Raw genomic sequence first — 21,400 nt, 5'->3', positions numbered from 1 at the left:
TTTGATTTCTTTTCTTTTTATATTATTCATGTTTCTCCCAACATAGTGGAGCTAGTCTTTATGTTCATAATGTAAGAGACTCTTTGAGATAATTACCTATGAGATAATTATAGTACTTATGTACCCTTTTACATAGTTTACTGTTTTGACATTTCTGCACACCATTGTTTATAGTCCTAATAATTTAACATGCTTGGTTTTCTGCACTCTCCTTTTGATGACTGTCTCCTGTAAAGGGACATTACAAACTTACAAAGCTTACCTCCTCACATGTCTGCACACTGTAGGAATTCAGTGAGTTATTGGCTGTTGATGAAGAGGTAAAAACGATTTACTACTTCATACAGCACTGTTGTCCTGTAGTGCTTGCATTGTGAGTGGTGCTGTTATGCCCTACTAGAAGTGTGTGACTGTCCAGAGGATAATCAGCTAAATATTTCATTGTGTGCATTGTCCACATGCAATATTGCTCTTTTGTTGATGTGTAAGTATTCGCCCTTTGACAGCATCTCTTCTTGTGTGTGGAGACATTGCCTTAATGATTCAACCAATAGGCTAGCCATACTATCCCTAGACATCTTTTAACTCTTTGTTCTTACAATCATAAATCAACTTATCTGGAGGTTTGACAGGTTCTCCTCTTTACATCTCCTATATGACATCAAGCTGCCTTGTCTCTTTAGGAATCAAAAGTACGGTCTCTCATTTAGCACTTGATGTTCTGTATCAGCTGTGAAATCAGAAATAGTTTTTATTCCTTTATAAGTTTAGCATATGATTTTTGACTTAAGAAAATTAAATAGAAATACATTTTGTAGAATTATGTATGTATATTCTACCACAGGAATTATTTTCAGAGCAGGTATTTGGAGAAAGGTCTATAAAAATTCAAATACTAGAGGCTCATTCATCTTTAGGACTGTGTTTTGATACAAGAAGTGTGAAAGGCCGGGCAGTGGTGGCGCACTCCTATAATCCCAGCACTCAGGAGGCAGAGGCAGGTGGATCTCTGTGAGTTCGAGGCCAGCCTGCTCTACAGAGCTAGTCCAGGACAGGCTCCAAAGCTGCAGAGAAACCCTGTCTTGAAAAACCAAAAAAAAAAAAGTGTGAAAAACAAAAAAGGAAGCCCAAGTAGTCAACATCCTTTAAACTATTTATTAAAATAGTAATAATAATTAAACAACTAACTGACCTCATTCTTTTACATTTATATTAATTTAAAAGGCCAGCTGGTCGACCTGCTCCTAGGAGTCAAGTCGGAAGGAAGGAGAGAATAATGGCAGGAGAGTAGGGACAACCAACTAACTCCGTTACACAACCAGGGAGGATGTGTGCTGGAGTCAGAGACGTGTGCCGCCTCATGCACACAGCTCGCTGAAGATTGATTTTTAAAAAAAAAATCTAGATATCTTTAAAAAGAAACAAGTCCGAGAAAAAAGTCTTGAGATTGAAAGTAGAACACAGAATTCAGAGCTTGCCACCCCTCTGTTTCAATTTGGAAATATCCTTCTTCAAACCCAAGAGTTGTTTATGTTAGTGAGCATGCAAGTTTTCATGGTGATGTTGATTGAATTGGACTAAAACCATGCGTTTTGCAAAATCTCGGGCCATGGCCAACCTTTCTGTTGATCTTGAGGGCAGCTCCCACCTGTCAGGTCTCGGTCTCTCCACTAGATTTACACCACTGCTGGTGACTGCCAGGCACAAACGCTAGGTCTGCCAGCATTTGCCTACAGTTCCTCTTGGCATGGTGTACTTTGCTCAGAGCTGCAGGGGAGCAGGAAGAGAGGAGACCTGCAGGGATTTGGAACTTGTCAATCACATGTAGCTTTTTTCCTTGTAGAACTCAGATTTGAGCTTTGTTTCAGAGAAACAAACCATCTTTTCAAAAGACAAATTTCTGCTTTATAATTGACCAGGAGAATGCCTCATTTGAGAAGTTTTTAGTCTCTCCCTGAGTTCTTTAAGATGCAGTGTTTTTTTAAGAGGTTGGGGAGTGTTTTCAAACGGAATTTGGTGAGGACAAGAGCTTCTGCACTTATGTAAAGATGAACTACACTTTTTTTTTTTAAATAAAAAGACAAGGGTGCAATATAAATATAAGTACCACAAACCCAAACAGCCACTTCAACCAGATTTTTGGGCTAAACCTAGCACAAGAGTTAGAGACTTCCTCATCCTGACATTTGTGCCTCACAGCAGGCAGCTTTACCCTCCCTCTGTGTCTTCTCTGGGGCATCCTGGTTTTCCAAAGACCCTTAAGTGAGCTATTTCAAATTCATTTGTGAATTTTTTTTTTTAATCACTGGCATGTTTCTTTTTTTTTTTTATTTTAATTTTTCAGATAAATCCTGCAAGTATTGATGAGGCATCTACAGTGTCCCAAACATAAATAAAAGTTAATAAAACCGTGGCCCTTGATTCTAAACAACTCAGTCTGGTGAGAGAGAAAGACTTAAGTCAGTACTCAGTGTTCAAGTTAGTGAAGACAGCAGTAAAGGGTGAGGAGACTGTGGGGATCTAGAAAAGGAGAAACTAAGCCCACCTCACCACGGAAGGCAAGGCTCCCTCAAGGAGAAAAGGACCTGCACTGAGTCATAAGTAGAAAAAATGTTACCACAAGGTAAACAAGAAGTAGGAACATAGCCCAGTGCTTTCTGGTGACATGGTACTGCCTCTGGGACAAAGTACACCATGGAGAGTGAGGTCCAGTTGAGCTGGTTTAGTAGAAGAGAACTGTGTGTGTCTATAAAGCAGCTCTGATCTACCACTCTGGATAGGAGGGAGCTGGATGAAAAAAATCAACAGTATATGGACTGATGTGTTCAGACTGACATGTGAGAGTAGTTTTAACTTAAAAATTGAGTTATTTAGGGGATAAGAGCTGAATGATTTAAGGATGGGTTTGGGAAGGGATCAAATGGAAGCTAAAAGACATTGGCGAAGGCACAAGAGGATTTGAACCAAAGCAAGGGAGATAGATGAGAACACACATTTAAGAAATGGGGGAGGAGAAGCAGCATGTGTGAATGTTTTGAGTTGGGACACCAAGGATGTTTGAGGAGGAGAGGGGTGGAGGCTGTGTCACCAGGATAACAGTGGCCTCGCTGTCTAAACCAGGTACTGCAGTTGATGTGAAGATAATTTAGTTCTTTTCTGTGTCAGCATCAATTCCGTGTGATGTATTTAGATTTTTTAAATAATTTCTAAAATAAGAATGTTGAGAGTTGCTGAACTCACTGGGAGGTTGGAGTTTTTGCTCTCAGACGTCTTGCTATGACTGCATTTTGAACAAACTACTTAGATTTTTTCCCCCATGGCTCTCTTACTTTTCTTTCAAAAGCTCCTTTAGCATTCAGTTCAATTTTCCATTCATTTTTAAATATAAATTTTTATTCCCTCATGCTCCTTAGGGCATAGAGCTTTTCTGTGGTGTATCTCTAATATCTATTATTTGCATCTTTCCCCTGACAATAACTGCCCACCCCACCCCACCCCCAGTTTTTCCTGGAAACACCCGTCTACTAACCAACTTACTCCTAGCCACCTGGTGTCTTCTAAGTAATTTTAGCCATGAAGCTGCAAAATGAGTCATAGCAGAACTCATATTGAAGCCCTTTTTAGCTGGTGAAACCAACTATGGTCAATTATATTGAAGATATGTGCCCAGCTTGTTAGTGGGTTCAGGTACATTAAGGTATTGATCATGACTTTCAAGATGAAAGATGGCTGGAAGAAGAGAAAAGAGGGAGGTGGTGGACATTCCTATGTGTGCACACATTCAAGCAATTCCATTCTTTGAGACAGAACGCCATGTCATCATTAAGTTCCTCCTCTCCCTCACATGTATTAGTCTAGGAGTCCTGCTGCTGTTGTTGCTCCCTATCTCTTACTTCTCGCCACCACTATCACACAGCTAGATGTCTACACATACACAGTGGCAGAGATCTCAGTCAGGTTTATTCAATAGTATACCATAGAAATTCAAACAGTGCCCAGCATAATAGCATTCACTGAATATTTGTGGAATAGATGAGTGAAACTATAGTTTTACAAATAATACCACTTGCAAATACTGCCATCAGTGTTTCCTCTAAAGTGGTGATGAATTGAAAAGAACACATAAAAGGTGTGGGAGTGTTAAGCTAGGCAATCATTTTTTAGTCAGTCTCTACCCCACCAAAATAGCAACAGCAGCAAAGATATAGCTCAGTTTGGGGCTGCTACACTTTTTAACCCCAAACTACTTCAAAAAGGCTATGCTGGGTCCAGGTAAGGTCTATGGAGACTAGGAAAGAAAGCTATTCTCTCCCCTATTTTCCTTCCTTAGCATGCATCTTGCTAAGGAAGAAATCAAAGAAGCAAATGAATTTATATTATCCTGAATTATTTGTGTAAATTGCTACATGACATGACTTTTTGGAGAATTTCCAGGATTTCTCTTTGTGCTGTTTGCATTTGACATTTTACACTACTCTCATCAACAAAGTATCTGTCATGAACTTCCAGATATTTCTAGCATGTATTAGAATCTCTCCAGCCTCTGCCCTTAGTTTTTTCTTGTGTTTCTGTACTTAATTTTTTTCTGTTGTTATCAGTGGGTACCTCTACTTCCTGCTTCTCTGCCCCCCCACATTGGTTTCTACATCTGGGTTGTTCTGAGGCCATTTCTTTACTTCCATAAACCTATCATGTTGGGCCTAGAGTCAGAGCAGCAGCTCTCATTGTTCTGGCTTTCAGATTGAGGGTTCTATTTTCTGTCCTGATTCTGAGTTACCTATTCTGCCCCAGCACTGTGGGACCTGTATAGTGCATGCAAATAGACATCTCTAAACCATTTTCTAGGTTGATAGGAAATCAGAATCATTAACAGCCTGTGAAGAATTTGAAAGCAATAGAGAATTATAATGCTTTTATGCTCATAGCAAGTTTCACTCATATCTAAGCTTAGTGTACAGCCTACGTGCGGTAGAGTCGAGTGGTAAGTGTACCAGTCAGATGATACTAAGGTACGTGCTGGCTTTCTGAGATACTGGAGGGATGGGAGAGGTAGACTTCTAGGTCACACTAATTGAGAAGCGACTCTTTGGTTCAAATATACAGTTGTTTTGTTTAACTGGGCATTTCCCAAACTTATTTGAGGATAGAATACCCTTTTTAAATAAAACTTTTCGACATACTTTGGAAATACTGGGGGAAAGAAAGCAGACATCAATACTAGTTCTGCCTGAGACATTAATCAACATTTTTACTCATTCAGTAAATACATAGCGAGTGACTACTTTGTGCTCTGCACCATTTAAGATGCTGGCAGTACATTCATGAGCACACAAAGGCGTCTGTCTTTGAACAGCTTATATTCTAGTGGGGGAAGAAATGCCATAAACATAATATCTTAGTATTACAAGGTAATGAGTGTTTCAGACAGCCATGGAGCAGAGAAAGTGGTCTGAGAGTATAGGGGTGGCAATTTTAAGTGTGAATATAACCTCACACAGCTCACTGAGCCTCTTTGTCTCTAATTTATAAAATGAAGAAACGTGAAAAAATGACCTGGACTCCTGGTCCTGTGGTTCAGCTTCAACCCCAAGAGCTGCCATATCAACCTGTAGCACTGCTGGTTCCTAAATGTCTTGTTGAGCATTTACAGTCAATGGAGCAGAAAAGGTTAGGTATTAACGCTCTTATAACTACTGCCAAAGAAGAGCACTGCCATTTAAGTCTTTTGTAATATCCACAATACAAAACAGTTAATTAAATGAAAAAGCCTTACTGGTTTTGTTTTTAATGTAATATACTTTGATCCAATATGGAGTGGAAAGTATTTTACTTAACAGTGGGGGGTGGGGGGATCTCTGCAGCACAGGCACCAACCACTGTTAAGCAGATATCAGTGTACATACATGTGAAAGTTTCAGCAGTGTGTGCATGCACTTCTGCCCTAGATCCTTGAGGTAGCAGGTCTGTGACTGATGTTGAAATGACCTTTCGACAGTACTCCATTGCCACATGCCTGAGCCTGTATCTGAATAATTAGAAGCCTTGACTTACACACCATGGTATACAGTGCCTATATTAATTATAAATGTCTGAAAGTTTCCTGGAACTTTTTCTTCATAGCTTTTTATCGAGGACAGACTGCTGTTGGCGAGGAAGATTGTGGATGGTGGACCTAAGCCTTTGATGTTTAGTCTCATTTTTGGAATGAAAACTAATAACTACTTTTCCAATTATCTGGATATGGTGATACATTTCTATACCCTTCATCCTAAATAAGAAACTGAAACCAGCAATCTTTAATACTTTCTAAATAATATTGATTCTCAAGATAAAAATTGGATGCAGTTTATTTCTTAGGTATTTAAGTAGGCCTTCAAGAATGAAATGGCTATACAAAGTAACACTTAGGTCTCCAGCTAGCAACTCTGTGTAGCACCTTAGCCCCTGAGCAGAAAAACTGACATCGTGGAAAAGGCAGGTTGTATATGTCAGTTAGAGCAGGAGGGGGGACAAAAGACTAAACTAGGAGAATCCAGTGAAGGCCATATCTGGGGTGGGTCTGAGACCTTAATTCAGAGCCATTAGAGAGCTAGAATTTCAGTAAAACTGACAGTATGCACCCTTCTGCTGTGACGCAGGGATCTTGTCCTATCCTCTATCTAGATAGCACCTTATTTTCATTTAAGCACCAGCCTTCAGATGTATGGTGCACAGGAAGCAGCGGGGTGTGGGAGGACACGTACTGTTCTGCATGGACCTGGGCTCAGCCTTGAGGACTGGGCTAACTACCGTGGGAAATCAGCTCTGAGGCCTGATTTAGAAGCAGTCTTGCAAGAACATCCCTTGGTGAGAGAGGAACTTCTCCATTTTAATTTTGAGTATTTTAAGCTTCTCCTCTAGTCAGGGGAATGTCTTTAAGGACTCATGATCTATTTGAAACTTTTAGCTAAACACCTTAAGTTTTGTGACTTCCAATTAGAGAAAGAAAAGGAAATAAATGTGCATAAGCCATATTCAAAGAAGAGTTAGCTACTCCGTGGCTCATGTGTTCTTACTTATCTGCTCTTCAATTTTCTCATTGGAAGTTATAAGACTGAACTAAGGACTCAAAGTAAAATGGCTCTTTTTGTTTGAAATAGATACTTTATTTCTTTAAAAACATAGTTTTCTCTTATATGGAAGTCAATGGACTATGAATTCCAACTTCTTTTTAAAGGCATCAACTTAAACCTATTTCTAACCCAAAGTTTCCATATGATCTTTGGCTTTTTCAGTCTGGGCAATTCGGAGGCTATGCACTGTATTTCATCAGTATCTCTGACTTCCCACTAGGTGCCAGAAATATCTTCCCAGACCTCTTAGAGGGGTGGCCAAATCACCTCTTGTTCCGTTTGAACCTGTGTGTAATAAATTTCAAACCCTTCAGTGAGGGCATTGAGCCAGTTATACAAACATATTTTTCATTGTGATTCTCTCCTATTCTGGTCATGATCATATTTTTAAAATGAGCATAGCTTTTTCCACCACTCAAGAGACCTTTAAAGGATGAGAATATGAAAGTCTCCTGTATCTACCTTAGGCCAGATCTGAACATGGTGAGTAGTGTACACAGTGATTACTTCAAGCAGAATATTTTTGTGATGGGATTCTCCAATTTGAGATAATAGCCTAATTACATGCATGCATGTTAAATTAAAGTAAATGTTTAAGAAGATAATTGTCTCAACTTTAAGGCTCTCAGTGTTACTTTAGAAATTTGGAAGATAAGAAAGGAAAAATACATACTTCATATAAAAGACTGCAGGGTATTGGGGAAATGGCCCAGTGGGTAAAGTGCTTGCCAGAGAAGCGTGAGGACAGGAGTCTGGATCCCAAAGCTTACATAAAACGCTGGGTGGACTTGGCTGCACATGTAATCCCAGCACATGCGAGGTAGAAACAGGGAAGCCCCAAAGCAAACTGGCTGAAACAGTCAGCTCCAAGTCCAGTGAGAGACCCTTCCTCAATATATAAAGTGGGGAGCAGTCAAAGAAGCTACCATCACCAACCTCAGGCCTGTGTGTGTGTGCGCGCGCAAAAGTTAATGGTTTTTAAAAGACAACTATTCCTGTGAAGCTCTGTTTATTAGATATTTGAGCTAAAGATGTGAGTTAGCTAAAACTTTTTGGTGAAAGAGTAATATACATTTGTAAAATTTATGTATGTCTACTCTTTAAAAAATGAAAAATATAAATATGATTCTAGTTTTTTAAATGTAGGCTAAAATCTAATAAGTAGGATAAATCTTCTATACTCTCAGCAGAAAAGTGGTATTGTATTTCCAAGTCTGAGATTCACAAAAGGAAAACTTTAGGCCACAGCCTGACAATGAGACCTCAACCACTATGGAAAAATCTCCCCAACAGTCAGTTTCTGCAAACTGAAATGGAGGGTTAGGCTTGAGAGTGGATATAAGTTAAGAATCATGGTCGAGGAGGATTTCATTCAGAAGTCTGTACCTTTCCAACCTTTTCACTTCCTCTCCCAGGCCTTAGGAAGGCATTAGGTTGTGGTACTTCTTTGTCAGCAGTACCCTGCTCCTCTCAGGGAAAAGAAACAAATGAACACTGTGTGAGTATGTGCATGCACTAGCACGAAGGTGGAATTTATGTACACCTATGTTCAGTAATAGCATCCTTTTGACTCTTGCATTCCTCAGAAATAAAGGATCGAGATGTTGCATATATACCAACTAGGGATGGTATTTGTACACCTGCTAAGTAAGCTTGATAAGTACCTATAAACATAGTAAATTAAGACATGTTCACAAAGGTAATGCATTTTAGAACTGGTAGAAATATAAAGGAAGTAGAGAGTAACTATAGCAACTCCCCCCCCCAGATATTTATATAGTAAATAATAAGTGGACACTTTGGTTCTTCAGGAATTGGGACTAATTCAAAATAAAGAGACAAAGATCATTGAAATTGATGGATAATAGAAGCTGTATGGATTATCTGATATTCAACAATCTTTCTAGCTCTACACAATCTTTTGAACCTCTGTGGAAAACATTCGGCTCTTCAAGTTCTCATTCCTTGAGCAGTTAATTATTACATGATTACCATTGCCAGACAACAGACATTAGTCCATTCTTAGCCCTCCTTCCTTTCTTCTGGGAGTTGGAGATGATGGCTGCAAGACCATCTTAGCTTGAACTTCCCTATATGGCCTGAGTCAGGGGTATCCTCTGCTCAGACAGGGATGGCACAGGGATGCACTCACTAGCACATCTGTGATTGTGACACGTGTGTAGAGCCTGTTAACTCTGCTTTGTGATCATTCACAAAGAGAGGATGTATTTTTTAGCAGAATGGCTGTTGCAGAACGTGATGTCCCTTCCTACTTACCTGCTGTGTTACTTAGATCCAGTATGTTTTACATGCCTACATGTCCTTTTTTATAACCATCACTAAACATGGTGGCAGCCCTGTAAACCAAAGAGAAGAATAGCTTCAGGTGCTGAGAAAGGAGAAGCAATTGATAGAAGATTCTAATTCCTTGACACAAGTTTACTGAGCACAGGAAGTATATCTGATTCAGACCCAGAGCATCAAAAGGAATCCTTGCTGATAGGCATTCTAGTCTCACCTAGTAGGGAAACAAGAATTGAGCAAGGCCTCAGAAAAAAAAAAAAAAAAAAAAAAAAAAAACCACCTGGCTAGATGTCTCTAATTCCAGCACTTGGGAGGGTAGAAGCAGGAAGACAGGAGTACAAGGCCTGCCTCAACTTCTATAAGTTGAAGACCAGCCTTACTACATGAGACCCTGTCTCAAAAACAACTAGAAAGAAAACCATGCCTGCCCATTTCCAAGTGTTGCTCAGAGCTCAGCTGGGGCAGGACTTGCAGTATGTCTTCTGGGGGCTGTTGACCCTGTTGCATAAACATGAGAGTGGATGAGGGAACCATGGGACATCAAGACAAACCCCAAACCACTTATGCTTTGTGTTGCTAGTTAATATTCTTCAAAAGTACTATTCAGAAAAGTAAGAAATAAAGATATGAAATGTGTATTAAGACAGAAAAAGATTAGATTGTGGAATATACCTCAGAGACCATTATATCATCTAGAAGCTGTTCAGCAGCGCTCATATCTGAACAGGAGTTATACCCACACCTAAGGGTAGAAATGAAGAAAGATTGTGATGAGTTATAAGCATGTCAGGTTGCTTGAACTATTAGGTCATTTAAATGCTATGAAGAGGGATGATTGACTTGGACAACCAGTGAGGCAGAACTTCATAAGCACTGAAGTGTTTCTCTCTCTCCCACCTTTTAGCTTGTCAAAATTCCCAAAAATGATCCCCTCAGTGAAGTCCACAACTTTAACTTCTACCTGTCAAACGTGGGGAAAGATAACCCTCAGGGCAGCTTTGACTGCATCCAGCAAACACTCTCCAGGTGAGTACTTCCCAGGACGTGCTGAAGGGGGTGTTTCCCAGTTCAGAGTGCTTGCTTTTAATTAACAAAATTAACTAGTCCCTTGATGTTTATTGATTTAATTACACAGCTCATTTATTTAAAATATTAAACACCTATCATATACTAGAAATTGTGTGTGTGTCGCTGGAGTATAATCACAAAAGTTATAAAATTCAAAAATATCATAAAATGAGTTTTTAAATTAAAATCAATTTTGAAGATTTTTTAAAAATGTTTGTTGTATTTAAGTAAAGTTGTCTTACATTCTACCCAAGGCTTTCTGTAAAGATAAGGAGGAAAAATATGTACCCTGTGTGCTTTCTTCCTACACCTCTGCTCTATCAGTCTTCTTGCCTAGGGGAACTTCTTTTAGTTTTATTGAACAGCCTGCTGGACACTAGACATTTAATTCCAACAAAAAAAAATGTAAGAAAAAATTTAAGGTAAAATAAAAAAAGGGCAAAAGACTAGACACCTCTCCCGGTGCCATGACTCTCTCACTGGCTTTGACTCAGGAAACTATGAACCATTTGCTTGTTTTGCTGTGGCTGTCTGTGGTAAAGCAGGAACCCTTGAGCAGGAGTTTGTATTCTGCCCCGATGAAGATGGAAGGTTGTGAGTATCAGTCCCCCAGTGTAAGGCTTTGACGCTTGAGCACAGTACGAACACTGGTCCGTGTTTGTGGCTCATCCACATAGTACTTGAATCTGTAAGAACCGCCATGAGAAAGAAACCTGAAACAGGAGACAAAGACACCTTCCTGAAAGTTCCAAGTTACTCTTTCCGTGTGGTTTAAACTGCCTAAGTCCATATTGGTGTTGCTTTAAAACAGCCTCCCCTAAAACTTGGGTATGAACTGCATACGTTATAGATCAAATTTCATTGTTTACTCACACGAACATTTCAAAACGCACATGTGGTTACCACAGTTACATCAAAGATACAGGATATTTCTACCATTGCAGGAAGTTCCTGGATAGCATTGCAATAGACTGCGGGATCACCAGCTCTCAGGGTCTTCATTTAACAGGTGACCTACCCATAGTTATGTAACTATTAGCTTGTGGCTGAGCAAAACAGTTCTCCAAACATCTAACCCTGGGTTACCTATGCAGCAGAGGCATACCAGTGTCTGACTATATGATTGACTATATGATGATATACTTTTGTTTGCATGGCAATAAATTTCAGTTTATACCTAGTCCACATTGTTTTATAAAGTACCCTGGATCATACTGAAGGACTTGAATTGAACTTTATCCCCTGAGGAATCTTATGAAAAATTTGTTCTTCCTTTAAAACCATAGCACATCATAATCCTATGTTCTATCATAAAAGTAATATATATTTGGCTCAGTGGGTAAAAGTGCTATCAGCAAACCTGACCACCTGAGCTTCATCTCCAGGAGCCTGGTTAAGGAGAGAATTGACTCCTACAAGTTCTTCTCTGACTTACACACACTGTGGCACGCATGCACCCACATGTGCACACACAAAATGAAAATTTTAATGTAAAACATATTTAAATAAGTAATGTGGTTTATCCTTACATGACATATGCACTGTGTATTTATTTGTATTGTACTTACTTAGGGAAGGATTTAAGGTTGATTATATGCAGAACTGTCCATGATGCAGCAAGAGAAGAGAAACAAAAATTTGTGAGAACATTCAGACAAATACATTAGTGGTTTTTTTTTTTTTTCCACCAGAAAACAAAAGCACTAAAAAAATTTTAGTTCTCAGCTGGGTGTGATGGTACACACCTTTAATCCCATCACTTGAAAGTGATGGGATTAAATTTCTGTGAGTTCCAAAACAGCCAGGGCTATGTAGAAAAACCCTGTCTCAAACAAACAAACAAACAAAAACCTTTTAATTCTCAGTCTGATAAGTAAGTTGTCTGTCATCTAGCTCCATCTTTTCTAGTCTGGACTCTAGTAGTGCCATGTCTTCAAAGGCCCAGGCTTTCTCGGTACAGGCTGAGCTCTACATAGAAACTCAATAAATGGATATTTAGCAAATATTGACTGGTCTCCTTTGATTTCTCTCTACACCTTCAAAACTTTCTCACATACAAAATGGAGGAAATCTCAAGTCAAAATTACCTTATCAGAGATTCCTTAAAAAATGTACTTATGCACAAGCTTATTGAAATTATTGAAAATGTGCAGATATAGTGATGCCCTCCCAAGTGTGGGGAACAGTGATCTAGGCCCAAGAGAAACAAAAGGAACACCTGTACGGGTGAACTGAAATCTTCCCGGTAACTAAGCTGAAAAACACAAGTAAAGAATTCTGTGGAACAAAGTTTCCGACCTCCCCAGATGAGCACTGTTTAAGATCTTTAGTTCATCGTGACTGACATGAGTTCAGCTTATTCTCACCCTGTGTGTGTTCCTTTTTAAGAACTAGGGAGAGATGCTAAAACTCAGACTCCCTTACACCAGACTTTTACTTCATTAAGTCATTTATTTCCCCTCTCTTCCAGGAGTTAAGCTTCCTTCCTGGTCCTCTTTGATCGGTTTATCAGTATTCAGAGATATTCAAGTCTTTGTTTGTTTTTAAAGTAAACAAGAAACAGAAACAGCTTTCCTTTCATGCACTTCTCCACCCAGAGTCTGCTTCTGTCCCCACCATTTCACTGTAACTGCTCCAGTGCCTTGCCTTGTCCCTAAAGCCAGTGCATACTTGCAGATGCTCTGTGATTCCCTGCTCTGGGCCACTTTACAGCGATCACCACTCCCTGCTTGTGAAGCACTGTCGAGGCTTCCACAGGGCATAATACTTCCTGCATCTTTGGCTGCTCTCTTCGGTGTCATTCTTCTTCCTGTTTGTGTTCATTGCTCTCCTCCTAAGACTTCTTGTTCCTTCAAAGGCTTCCAACCCTATCCCTTAACCTGCCCTTTTTAATGCAATATGTGGGTCTAGGGCTATTTTCCTGGGCACTGTCTTTATTTTTGCCTTTCTTCCTCTTCCTCCCTCCCATGTCTAATCACTGTTCAAATCCCATCAATTTTACTACTTCACATCTCTAACTACTGTGCTCTCGTTCAAACATTACTTCCTTTGACCCCTGACTGGTCTCCCATTGTTCACTCTTGCATCCCCCTTCTTCCTTGTCTGTTCTCCATGTATATTGATCTTCCTACAACACAAATGAGCTGCTTCTGTTTTCAGCCTCTTACTCTCTTCAGAGTCCATAACATTGCCCCAAAGCCCTGCACTTTTCATTCTATTTTCAGCTTCCTGTCTAACTGCCCTTTCTGCCTGTCTTTGACCTGAATGTTGTGCTCACCCTGGGCCTGCACAAATTGATGATCTTTCTGGGGCACCTTTTTTAAGGAAGTTTTTTAGGCACCTAAATTTTAGGAAGTTTATCTATCTTAAGTTGGCTTCATGACCTTTGCAGACATCACTTTCTCTAGAAAGGGCAAGTGAAGCATCCTTCCTGATATTCCCCATTTCTTGCCTTTTGCCCACTTCGTCCATCTTTGTCACCCATTTGAGAAGTAGCTCCTTGAAGGAGGGACCACTTCTGCCTTGTCCTTGTCCTGGGTTTTGTTCTGCCCAATATTTATGAGATGAATTAACTGTTTTTTAAAGAATAATATTTGTAAAGAGAGTTATTAGCAAAATTTTAATCAACTTTCTAGTTTCCAATTCAGTTTGAAAATAGAGGAGCAGGAGTGCCAGTTCTCATTACATATTTTCCCATTTGCTTTAAAGCTATGTAGTATTTTCTTTTAAAATATTAGTTGTGACTTTACCAAGATCTCTAAACAAATAATGACATAAACATTTTTAATAATCACTACACGTAAAAATTCATATTAGTGATTTTAGGATTGCAAAGTTATTCACTTAAATGATACTTTAAAGCAAGGCCATTTCAAAGTCTTGTGTTAATATCCAGGGTGCTTCAGTGTTTCGTTTTGTTTTTTTTTGTTTTTTTAATGTTTCAGGAAGAGCCACTTGCCCCAAATTTTTCAGTATTGCTATGTAGAGATTTAAGGAAGTGGTAAATACAGATTCTACAAATTTTAGCTGTACTACTAATACATTATTGGAAATAAAAAGAATCATGGGCAAGGTCTTACGTTGTTCTTTCTAAAATATGTACATCGTTTCCTCTAAAAAAGTAAGGTTTTAAGCGTTTCTCGGGCAAGAAAGTTTAAAAACAGTTGACTAGTAAGTGAAAGTGGAACTGCAGGCCTTGCTGGGGTCCTGCTCTCCACTCCTGCACTGTGTTTAAAAGTTGGATTTGGTCTGCAGGAGCTCATTTTACTCATTCTGTTCAGGATGTTTAAAAAAAAATTAAGGGCATAAACATTTTAAATCATCGTATTTTAAAATTAGCATCAGTTATTTTAGGATTGCTCACTTATTTAAGCTACCGATTTTAGGGTAATAAAATTCTTGTTTGCCTGTATTGTGAAAACGATAGTCATCTCTAACAAAGCCACTCTCTCACTTGACAGCTCTGGGGCCTCCCAGCTCAATTGCCTGGGATTTATACAAGATAAAATTACAGTGTGTGCAACAAATGACTCCTATCAGATGACCCGAGAAAGAATGACCCAGGCAGAGGAGGAATCCCGTAATCGAAGCACCAAAGTTATCAAACCCGGTGGACCATATGTAGGTTTGTATGGACATATTTCTCCTTCACACTGCTTGATTGGACTAATTCAGGATGGGTGTAGGTAAATACTGGTAATACTAAGAATGAAAACACAGAAATTAATTTTCAGGACATAAAAAGTCATTTCTTTTTTCTTCAGGTTGCTGGTAAGTTGAACATATTTCAAAGTTTTATGACTTTTACAATTCTTGAACCTTCTGTTGGCTCCTTATTATTACTTCACAATACTCATACTAAGGAGGTTGTAACAGTGGTCCTTTGTGTTTTCTTTGTCATTGCATGATGTGAGTTCAGTGATGGACAATGTGGTTCCTGTTTGTACTTTTATAGAGCTATTTTTATAATCAAAATCTATTAGACAAAAGTAAGTTGATAACCTCCTTATTACAGATTTTGCTTGTGTTTTCAGAAGACTACTACACAATTTTTATTGTAGAAGTATAAAGTGTGCTTATGGCAGAGTATCACAGCCAAGCAGCAGGATGATGATTCTCTAGTTACAATTATGATCCCCATCCTCATCTATCCCTTAATTAAGGCCCTCCCCCTTCCCCATTGTCTTTATCATCAACTCACTCAAATCAGATGGAAGGGAAGTAAGACCAGATCAGCAAGGTGAGTGTCTCTTTTGTGAGCAGTGTCCTGAACAGCTTTAATAAGTTAATTCATAGTGATTAGCAAGGACAGAATGATGGAGTGAAGATAAACTGTTCAAGTCCCTGATCGGTTTTGTAACTCACATCACCGAAGTGTGAATGATGAATAGATATTAATTGGGAAAGTAAATGTTTCCAAAAACAGTTTCTTAATAGACCCAACCCCTTATCAGCGCCGCTCCAGGTTTGGTATAACTCTGCTCTGGTTTGCATTGCTGACCCAGCTATGTTACGTTCAACTTGGAAAGCCTCCACCAGTGCCTTTAATAAGTGTCTTTGGAACAAAGCCACTGCTCCTGGGACTTGGTGCTCAGCTTAGATACATTTAGTTTGGTTTAACAACAATTCCTGGCTTCCCCAGGCATCTGTACCCACAGGACCCAGTACACTGACTCGTACGTTACCAACAATGAGATTTCTCACCTTCCCTTTCCTGTGGAGTAAAGTAACAATTCTCAGCCTTCTTTTTTCTCCTTTCTTCTTATTAAAAACTTAATTGGCTGAATTATTTTTAAATCCGTAAGATATTCTTCCACTTAACATTTAAGTTAACTTAACTATAAAATGTGAATTATCTGTCACTATTTTTAAAAGTGTTTTAATCTAATACCATCATTTTATAAACAATAAGCAGTTACTGTACGGACTCGAATCATCAGAATGATTTTTCCCCCTAATATAACTAGCTGAGAACTCGTACCTAGATTTATTCTAAAGTTTGAAAATCAATAAAAACTAATATACTTTTCCTATGATTGGTACTTAAATGTCCCTTGTGTTGGTGATGAATTTTTTATGTTTCGATAATGTGGGGACTGAGTCAGTTCACTTATAGTTTATACATCTAACTTATAAAGGTGGGTAGGCTGGCTGGCTGTCTGGCTGGCTTGCTTGTTTACTTGCTTGCTTGCTTCCTTGCGATAATCTCACACTGTGGTCCAGGGTACTCTGGACTTTACTGTGTCAAACAGGCTGGCTTTAAATTTGCAAACCTCCTGCCTCATGACCTCTCAAGAGCTAGGATTACAGGCATGAGCCCCCATATCCAGTTCGTATGACAAACATTTCAGCATCTGGAATCCCTCCAATGATGTACTTTCTAGTGGTTCCAGAGATTTTAGAGCTTGAAAGTTTTCTTACAGGGATTATAATTTACATGTACTTTAGGAGTAACCTATTTTATCAAACCTAGAAACCTAAACTTATCAAAGTATAAATCTGAAAAAAATGTTGTCTCCTTCAACTCATCAGAGCCCTGCGGGTATCTCTGCCATCCTGTGTGTCCTCTTTTTCCTTTTCCTCCCAGGTTTGTCCTCAGTTCTTGACCACTCAGCTATCACAGTGCTCTTCTCTGATACTAAGTCTCATTCATTAACCTCCTCAGGCATTTTCTCATAACCCAGGCTCCTTTTAACTCTCCCTAATACGGCCTGTGTCACAAACTTTTAGTTATTATATTTAGTTATTGTAATATCTGCACTGCCTCCAGTTCTTCACCTCACAGTTGAGAACCAAATAGTACTGTTAGTCAAAGCCAGATCAACTCTGAAAACGCTAGGGTCCCATTGGACTTTCTTTTGTTTACTTTGAGTTTTACTCTACCTGGATAAGCTGCATTTGAGCTTTTTATCATCTGTTCTTTACAACATGATCCTTTCCTGCTGAGCAGCTCAGTTTGTATTTTCCTACATTTTGTAATACCTAACTCACTCAGTTCTTTAAAATGTTGGTCAACCAACCTGTAGTACTAATATTACCCAGTACTTATTGGGTGTTCATTCCATACAATGTATATGTTAGTACTTTGTATGTAGTTCCTCATCTAAATCTCATGATTACTCTATGAAGTAGGTTATGACTATCTCCCCATTTTACACATCAAGTTGTCGGGCTTAGAAAAAAATAATAATAATGATATAGGCATGTACTCATGAATAAGTTGTGTTCTCATTCTTAAATACTTAGCTTATAATTGACTGTGCCATGTAAAATGACACCAGACACTCACCTATGCCAGCCTAAGGTACCTGCAGAACAAGGTTCCTTTCAGTGGTGTGAGCCTGGGTGGAGGCAGACGAGAGTCCTGCTGGTCCTGCTGTGGTGTGGTATGGCACAGTGCCAGGCTGGGCCTCTGCCAGCTGAGCTAGGCCACAAGCCAAGCTTAAGGGATGAAGTGCGCACTGCTAGGAGTCTAGGGGTCACCTGCCTAGTTTTCTGGGCTGTGAGCTTCTGAAACTTTCCTGTGGGGAACGGAGCAAACCCTGTTTATCTGGAGAGGATCTAGGGATGCTTTTACTTAGACAGCATGATGGCAACTTGTTTTGTAACACTTCCACTTTTGCTCTTGATGTTTACATCAGTAGTGAACATTATCATATTTTTCATAAGGAAAAGTCCCTAGTCCCCACCACTTTGTTCCCTAATATGCTAAATCCACCTCTTGACTCCTATCTAAATTCTGGAATTTCATTAAACTACCAATCTTTGTATATATTAATACTTATGCAGGTGTATAAAATAACCCAGCAACTCTAATATGTATGATTCTCTTCTTATTTTTTCCATCTTCCTTATTTTTGATGAGTTAGCATATATCTGAGTAATGGAACTAGTCACTGACTACCTTAATTTTCTCAGATATTAGATAAGGAATATCTGAATGTGAGATCATCTGAGATCTGTTGTAGTTCTGATATTTTTGTGCCTGTTGGAGACCTGTGTGTGTGCATGTACTGAAACTTTGAAAAAGTACCACAGGTGCCAAATGGTACTAGCAGAGACCATTGTACAGATTATATAACGAACCAGAGTCTAAGCCATCCTTCCTACCCTGCAGATAGCATCTGCTGCCTTGGGTCTTTGTTGCTAAAGGTACTGGCCAGTTTCTGGAAGTCAAGCAGAAAAACAACTACAGAAGATGGCTATGGTTGCTAATTTCTTTCTGATGGCCTGTGTTAACATTTTTCTTTCACATTGTTGACTCAGAGCCATTGGCTGAAGGATAATTTTACCATCTAGTATTAAATGGAGGAACCAGAGATGGACTCATAAATGTAACAGTGACTCAGATACAGTCCCAGATTAGCCAACTCTGTTGGTACCACTGCTGCTGTATATAAAAGAGCCTGGGGAATTGATTAGCAGTTGAGTCTGGGAAGAGAATTAGGTTTTCCCACAGGCTTTATTAAAAAGGGCCTTTCTGAGGCAAATATTAAAAATAAAATACACCTGCCTCCTTTGAACCTAACGTCTTTCCTCTTTACTTTCTTTTTCTTTAGCATCACAATTCTGTTACTGTTTACATGACTCGGTTTTCTTCATCTGTCGCCTCTCTTTCCTTAGTCTTGGGTCTCCTTCCTGATTGAATAGGCACAAAAGGCTTGGAGAGACTGAAGCAAGTGATGTTTAAATGTAATTCAGTGCCAGTGTTGTTGGGTTGTTCTTTCAATCATTTGGAAGGAATGGTGATGTTGGTATATTGAGAGCAGTTATCAGAGGGCCCAGCACCAGGCCTCAGTTAAGACCTTGCCCTCATCAGAAGCCATTTTCCTCTCCAACATCATACTCGTTTCCTTCTTCCGGGCAAAGGTAGCCTCCTTGGTCTTCCTTGAGCTTCCTTCTGGGAGGGTGAGAGCAAACCAAGCAGTCCCTGGGAGCCATTTTGAGAGCAAGGGTCTGAGATAGATCAGATAGAAACAGAGTAACAGGCTAAGTGACTTCTGAGTGACAGCTTGGTTGAGTTAAGCAGGTTCTTTTCTACAGGAATTGATGGAAGTGTGGAATTTAGGGTAGTTCCTAAATTTTCATGACACTGACCCTATTTTTTCCCCAGAAATTTCTATTGAATAGTCAAAGAATGTGACATTAATACTGTCACAGCTGAGAAATGATAAACTAGAGGGGTTTGCATTGTAGATTTCTGTGTGTCTTTGGACTGGCAGTCTGGCAATGTGGGAAAGTACAGACTGTGTTGACTCCTGCCTCTCTGCTGGCTTGCTGTCGTTTGCAGTCCTTAGTACTGACTCATTCTGCTGGTGGAAAGCAGCCATGGCCTTGCCCTCACAGAGCTTACAGCCCAACATGAAACAACAGGAAAGCATTAGGCATTTGTTCATAAATCCTTTCCCACGAAGAGGTACAAGTGAGGAGATTTGGGCGTAACCACAGACCTTCCCACCATGCTAAGTAAGCACTTTACTATTTTGAGCATCTCCCACTGAAAAACCCAGATTTCTCAACTGTGAAATGGAAATAAGGCTCACCTTGAAGAAATCACTGGCATGAGGCCCTTAGCATATATAGCCTTCCCTTCACTACACCATAATTGGTACATGACAAATATTAGTCCTTTTCCATCCGACCCAACTTTTTCTAAATTATGAAATATATAGAAAACAGCTTTAAGTCTATCTCTTAAAACTTTTATATAACTAGTTTTTTTGATTTTTTTTTTATCATGAGGCAGTGTCCCATTAGTGTTGTGTTCCTTCACTGTGCAGTAATTTAATCTGATAACTTGCCATCACTTATGTCCAAATTGCAAAGAAGTGTCCAGACTGACTGAAGTTTCCCAGAAATGAAGGAGGATGGCATCTAAGTTTTGTCTGGGCCCAGATGAACAGAAACACTAATAAGCAGAATCCCCGAAGCCAGTTTATCTCTAGGCCCAGCTCGTGAGAATTGCTTTTCTTGTCTGTCATTCCTACTTGTTAGTCTTCCTCCTAGTGCAGTCCCCCGTTTGATGCATCGTTTCCAGTTCTCCCCTCTCCTTAACAGAGGGAACGGAGTTGGACATAATGTGTAGTAAGTGAGCTAAGAGATTCTACAATGAAAAGAGATTGTATACTACTTTCTGTTCCTTGCTAAAGAACAGTTACTAGAGACTGATTGGGGTGCTCTATCTGGATAGATTTGAATATAGAGAATTCTAAGGTCACTTGTGACACACATTTGGCAACTGTCCACCTTCTGTCCAAGCAGAAAGTATTAGTGACACAAATGACACTGGCCTTGATGGAATGGTGTGTCTTCTTGTACCATTTTCCATACCACCGTCTGGTCCGCCTATATAGTTTCTATATAGTTGTCTATAAAGACAGATCTATTTGTCTTGTCTTCTGAGAGTGTGTGTTTGGTTGGTGTTATTGCCTACCAAATGTGTTACTGCCTATCAAAAAAGACCATCTCGAGTGGTTGCCTGGTAGATGTTCTCTACTTCTTGTGATGTCTGTGTCTATGAATTTATCACAGTCTGGGTTAGTCAAGTGTGTTTTCTTATGAAGTCTGAGGTGTATTTCTCCATGTTATTGTGAGGCAATGTCTCCTTAGTATATGAGTTCCTGTTTCTTCTCACTTTTTCATAAGTGATGTATTACACACATTTAAGTGAAGTAACACAGGAAATTACTTTATTTCTACCTGTCATCAAATAGTCAACAATCTAGAATTTCCTATTCTGTTGTTTGTATCACTAATTATTGTCCACATGTAGCCAAATGGCTAAAGTACATCTATAATACGTACTTATTTTAAGAAATAATCTTATTAAAAATTCCTACTACATATTATAGGCAACTTCATGAGAATGTTTTCTCTTACCTTCCTTTAAAGTAAAAATTGAAATAAAATGACCTTTA

At 39.3% G+C, this 21,400-nt stretch overlaps 1 protein-coding gene across 1 annotated transcript in view; it reads left to right on the top strand.

Moving 5' to 3' along the window:
- Window positions 1-21,400, top strand: part of Ell2 (elongation factor for RNA polymerase II 2) — a 64,967-nt gene that overhangs the window by 27,761 nt on the left and 15,806 nt on the right. Inside the window, exons 3-4 of the mRNA XM_028894004.2 lie at window positions 10,321-10,442; window positions 14,945-15,108. Of these exons, the coding sequence (XP_028749837.1) occupies window positions 10,321-10,442; window positions 14,945-15,108 (286 nt within the window). The remainder of the gene's footprint in view (window positions 1-10,320; window positions 10,443-14,944; window positions 15,109-21,400) is intronic.

Source organism: Peromyscus leucopus, chromosome 15 (genome assembly GCF_004664715.2).
Source record: "Peromyscus leucopus breed LL Stock chromosome 15, UCI_PerLeu_2.1, whole genome shotgun sequence".
Lineage (NCBI taxonomy): Eukaryota > Metazoa > Chordata > Mammalia > Rodentia > Cricetidae > Peromyscus > Peromyscus leucopus.
Note: the sequence above shows the minus strand (reverse complement) of the source record. Positions and strands in the feature narration are given on the sequence as shown.